At 40.6% G+C, this 5679-nt stretch overlaps 1 protein-coding gene across 2 annotated transcripts in view; it reads left to right on the plus strand.

Annotated features, from left to right (window-relative positions):
- Positions 1 to 2544: 2544 nt before the first annotated feature.
- Positions 2545 to 5679, plus strand: part of LOC119303555 (RNA pseudouridine synthase 7-like) — a 7092-nt gene continuing 3957 nt past the window's right edge. For both annotated transcript variants that reach the window (XM_037580686.1, XM_037580687.1), the window contains exons 1-6: positions 2545 to 2799; positions 2904 to 2947; positions 3181 to 3258; positions 3537 to 3637; positions 4445 to 4532; positions 5138 to 5216. In XM_037580686.1, the coding sequence (XP_037436583.1) occupies positions 2715 to 2799; positions 2904 to 2947; positions 3181 to 3258; positions 3537 to 3637; positions 4445 to 4532; positions 5138 to 5216 (475 nt within the window). In that variant the 5' untranslated portion in view covers positions 2545 to 2714. The remainder of the gene's footprint in view (positions 2800 to 2903; positions 2948 to 3180; positions 3259 to 3536; positions 3638 to 4444; positions 4533 to 5137; positions 5217 to 5679) is intronic.

Consider the following 5679-nt stretch of genomic DNA (forward strand, 5'->3'; position numbering starts at 1 on the left):
TAACTGGAAATTAAAGCTCACTGACTATCTATTAATGCAAAATGACAACCAACAAAAATGGCACATTAAATGAAAAGAGTGGACTAAGGAAAAGACTGAGAAGAACACTAAAACAAGACTTAATTGATAAACTAAACGATACATGACCGTAATAACTGAAAACTGAACTACAAACCACAACTCTAAGATACAATAGGAGACTGAATAATGAACAATAGTGAATACTGATATACAACTAAATTCTGGAGACTGATAGACAAAATACCGAATGATGAAACCGCAAATTATGAATGGTAACTAACAAAACATGAACACTGAAAACTGGAAAAAGACTGGTGAAGAAAATAACAGAAATGAATATTGAAGGAAAAAAACGATGAACCGACGAGTGAATGACAAGACTGAGAAATGAACAAAAGAATCGAGGAACTGGTTGACCAATGAATTACTGAATACGATTCCTATTCCCCTCGCCGCCTCGATATGGGGCTGAAGACAACCAGCACAGAAGACTAAAAAAGGAGACTGGATACAGAGAAATGATGAATGGCAAGTAAAATTGAGTGAAGACTTCACCAGCCTTTATAGATGACAAGACGGAGAATAATAAGGCAGATCAATGAAGAATGACAAGAGAATGGATAAATTATAGAAATAAAATAGCAAGCTTATAGAATGACAAACAAAGTATAGACTAAAGAAAATAAAGGGTGTGAGACTGAAGAAGGATGGGAATGTGGATTCGGTAACAACCGGGCCTTTCTTGAGCCACTTAAGTAGGACACTCCTGATTATATACTGAAAACTAAAGGAAAAAGAGTGAACAACGAAAATAGTTACCAAACAGGATAGCCACTTTTAAGTTTTGAGCCTGAAATTTAAAAGGTAGACACTTAAGTAGGACACTACAAAGTAATTTGTAAGAAGCCAACTGTTCATCTAAGAATAAGCAAAGAGAAAAAATGATTGATAACGACATAAGAGACCAGAACAAGAGACCGAGGGAGAATGGGCAAAAGATAGTAAGGTGAAGAAAATGAACAAAACCCACTAGGCCGTGACCACGTACACCTCGCCTCTAGCAGCATGCTTGTTGATATTCCTACACCGACGATCCATAATTCCATCACATCGCCTCTAGTGCATAATGACATATGTAATTCCGTGCTCGTGCAACACTGGCGATCTTCCTACTACAAAAGATTGGCATATGAGAATGGGCCAGAGCTCAACTAACTAGGAACTGAAAGAAACTTGACCACCTCAAGCAATCTGGTTGACACTAATTACTGGAAAAAAAATCAGTGGGATTGCCACTTTTGCATAAGTATCAATGCATTCACAGAAAATAAATGTTTGTATGAATTGGTTGAGGGGAATGTGGATGTTTAACAAAATGCTAGAGACCAAAAAAAGATGAGACGCATTAAACTCCAACTTAAGCTACATGAAGCTACAATTAAACCTTCTGAGTTTCTTTAAAAAGTTGTTAAGCAACAAGACTGACATACATACTCGTTGTACAAGCTTAATGACTGAGAAACAGGGACTTGCGTGACAAAAAAAGCTTGGGAAAGATATAGAGAGACAGTAAAATAAGATGGAAGACCTCCGACTATGTGATTCAGGAATGGTGCTTGTACCAAATAGCTGTCGATTTTTCATATGTGCAGAATGTAACACAAGACTACAACATTTCATGGACACCATGAATCAATCAAGCATCTAGTACCTACAAATATGTAGTATACTATTTTTACAAGATAGCATGACTTTCACAACACAAAAATTGAGCACACGGTAGCATTTCAGTTCCATCTAGATACAACAAAATCATCCCAAAATGTCATGTCACATAGCATTGGAGTTACCTTCTTTTTAATTGACTGCTGCAACTTGCAAAACTGAACTCCTATGAACCTGAAACAGCGAGAAAGGGATTAGGATTTGACTGCTGGAGATTTACAAACACCAAACCCAGATTAACCTAAAAAAATAGAGAGAATTAGGATGTGACCTGCTTGTGTTCTAGGGTTCATGAAGAGAAAGGGACAGACACCACAATACAGAGGAATGAGGCACCATAGGAAGAAGGGAGGAAGAGGGAGGCGTGCCTTGGAAAGGAGGGAGGGCACCATGGGAGGGGATGGATACAGAGAGAAGGCGTCATGGTAGGGATGCGCCTGCTGGAGCAGAGAGGCAGCAAATGGAGAGTAAAGGGGGAAGATATGCCATAAGGATAAAAAGAAAGGGAGGCCGCCGTCGCCACGAGGTCGTCGCCTCCTGCGTGGACGAGGAGAAGAAGAGACCAGAGCGAATCGGGCGCCAAACCCACTTAGACAAAGGCGGACCGAAAAGATCACCCAGACCAGCACGGATCTCCGAACAAAATCGAACGACTGAAAAAACGACCTGAAGCCAAATTGAAAACAGACGGCTGATTTTTAGTAAAAGTGTAGTTTTATGTATGTTTTTAAAGAGTTTTAAACAGACATTACCATTTACGAGACATGTTTAATCCGCCGCTACCTAATCGATCACACATCGATCCAACGGTCGTAACCCCACCCGCACCGCTACACGGCTACAGCAGCACCAGCTCTCCCCAAATCCACCTCCGCGCCGTGCGCCGCCGCCGTTCTCTTCTAGGTTTCCGGCGGTGAGCTGCTGAGACCGAGGAGTGCGCCACCGGGGCTCAGCCGTCGCCGCTTGAGATGGCGGGGGCGCTCGCGGGAGCCGGGATCGTGTGGCAGACGCCGGCCAACCCGCCCGAGGCGCAGGACTACATCTTCCGCAACGGTAACCGCTGCGGCGCAGCCTCGCCCCGTCCCACCCCCTCTGAGTTTCTAACCCTAAACCCTCCCGGAACTAACCATTGAAGAATGGCTCTCTTCTCTTCGCAGGGCGGCGCTACGTGAGGCCCTATTACTTCGAGTTCATCTCCCATGTAAACCAATCCTCTCTTACAGTTTCAATTGCTCAGGGCGTATGTGCAGTAGTCGTTGATTTTGCTGCTCCAGTCAAAATAATGAAGCCACACAATCATTTACAACTCTGAATGTTTTAGCCTAATTTTCTGTTTTGTTCGAGTGATGGGATAATAATAACATTAAAGATTTGTTTGTTGCAAGTGGTCTTTACGAGATATTGTTTGGACCAAATTCTGAATTTGGTTTGCAGGCGAAGAACAGATGGGCTGGGAAGACCATTGTAGATCTCTTCACGGATGAATTCAAGGGGCGGCCCCGTGAATACTATGTAGGCGTGCATTACTCTCTTTTAACACTGTCTGCATCACACCGTTCTTTGCTCGTATGCTCAAGCAGAAGATCATTCTGTTTTAGCTGTAGAAATTCATTTACCAGAAGTCTAGAACCCTGCTTCTGAATATATTTGTTGTCCGTTCCGCATTCCACTATCTTGAACTGCGTAGTGTCTTTTATGATCTACGCTAGTACATTTATTTCTGAGCAGCTATATTTGTACTTTGGTAATATCTTTTCTTCTGTATCTGAAATAAATGATGAAACTGCTAGGTTCATGCAGTGAAGTGCGGGAGGCTTCAGGTGGATGAGCAAATGGTTGAAGAAGACTATATTGTGAAATCATCACAAAAGATAAGCCATTTCTTGCACAGGTGTGTCAAGGTTTTTAAGGCTCATTTAGATTATTGCTTCGTAGTGGTCCATTTAGCAAAACTGATTACTCCCTCGTTCAGACGTTCAGTAAATACAAGTTTTTGGGAAATACATGTAGTTAAACTGCTCTAGCTCTGGCCACTAACTTAGAAATTCTATATAAAAATAATCTATTTGTAGCATGACAAGTGCATAATTTGTTAGTCTAAGCCAATTGCTGTGACCATTGGATTTGTATGGAGATATATGCTAGTAAGTGGATTTACATGTACTTATTCTATAACAACACACAGGTATGCAGCTTGTATGCAAAGTAGTGGTCAAACTTGCTTGTTGGAGATCCTGGCGGTGTCCTAAACGGCATGTATTCACAGAGCAGTATTGTAGCTGAGAATTATTTTTTCTACCTCCAAACAAGTGTTCCAAAATTGGGTGCAACATAAGTTATTACTGCACATGATATCCTCTTACATGAACCACAAAAAATCCAAATAAAACAGTTTAGCAACTAATGGATATATTCATATATTGCTGAATGTCACATTTATCTTTCTTATTTTCATTTATGATATTATTTAGCTACACTAAATTAAGAAATAGTTGTACTCTGTATAGTGCCAATGACATTTATTATTGATATATTGGCTTTTAAGACAATAGTGATTGCTAGTTTGAACATGCATGCATGCTTCCTTTGGCTTCTAACAACTGAAGCTATTTATTCTTGCTTTAACATAAATAACTCGTGTATATTTCTCATTTAAAATTTTGAGTTGGCATATTCCTGAAGGTGGTTACTCTTTCAGGCACGAGCCACCAGTCTTGGGTGGTAATATTGTAATCCTTCAGAATGAAGTTGATGTTGTAACTGTTTGCAAACCGGCATCTGTTCCAGTAAGCCTATAATTGTAATATTCGGGAAAGATGTTATACTATGTGACGCATGACAAAAAATACTATGCAGCTTTCCTCTTTTAATAAATTTCATGAAAATTGCTTGTATAATATAATAATATTACAGTTATTGAAACTTCTTGATCGGAATTACATGAACAGCTGAACTATAACCAATGAGGTTCTACCAAGTCTGCAACTTATACAAGCTTTGCTCTTAAAGTTTATTTTATTGCATTTTTTCTGCCAGAGGGGCTTCTTTGGAATTACAAGGACATATTTTATAGCAATTATTGTGTCGTACATTGTTGTAGCTACTAATCACCAGAACCATGGTTCAGAAAAAAGAAGAAGACTAATCACTATAACCTTTCTATAATATGAAAATAATTTATGTTAGTCATGTTTGAATTCATGAATTCATGGTGAAGTGTGAAATTTGTTTTGATAAAGAGTTAGCCATAATATATTCAGTCGATGAGATTTCTGCCTGTTTCAAGATGAACACTGCATTTGACAACTAGAATACCAATTCTGTCTGTCAGCTATATTTAGCTTCATTCACTAATTGGTACTTACAAAAGGGAAGTGTTCTTCTTGTGTAGGTTCATCCCTGTGGACAGTACCGTAAAAACACCGTAGTAGGCATTATGGAGGCAGAACATGGATTGACGCCCCTATTTCGTATCCTTTGCTTCAGAAATGCCATCACTGGGTAATGGCTTCCATTATACTCCCTCAACTACTCTTTAGGAGAAAGTCCTTTTCGTTTCCTCAAACTATTTATTGTGCTCACATTGACCCCGTAAAGTAAATTTGGGATCACTGGACGTCTAAACACCCTTCCTCTGCGATTCCAGGCAAACAGTGATTTGTAATGCTTGAACGCCATGCAGGGAACTTATGCAGCAAAGAGGATAATTCATCACTGTCTTATCCCCTCCTCTTGGTCATGTACTCGCCCGCCTTCAGGCGTGACAGGAAAACAGGGACAGTCCATGCCGCTTCTTGCTCTCGTGGTACGGTCTCGAAGACGTGAGTTCCACACCGTGTGATTTTGGTTCCTGCCTGCTGCACGGGACCCTCGATGTTCACACCTCAGATCTCCACCATGCAAGCTCCGCGGCCGTACCCTGCTGGCTGTTCG

This window comes from Triticum dicoccoides, chromosome 5A (genome assembly GCF_002162155.2).
Source record: "Triticum dicoccoides isolate Atlit2015 ecotype Zavitan chromosome 5A, WEW_v2.0, whole genome shotgun sequence".
In the NCBI taxonomy this organism is placed as follows: Eukaryota; Viridiplantae; Streptophyta; class Magnoliopsida; order Poales; family Poaceae; genus Triticum; species Triticum dicoccoides.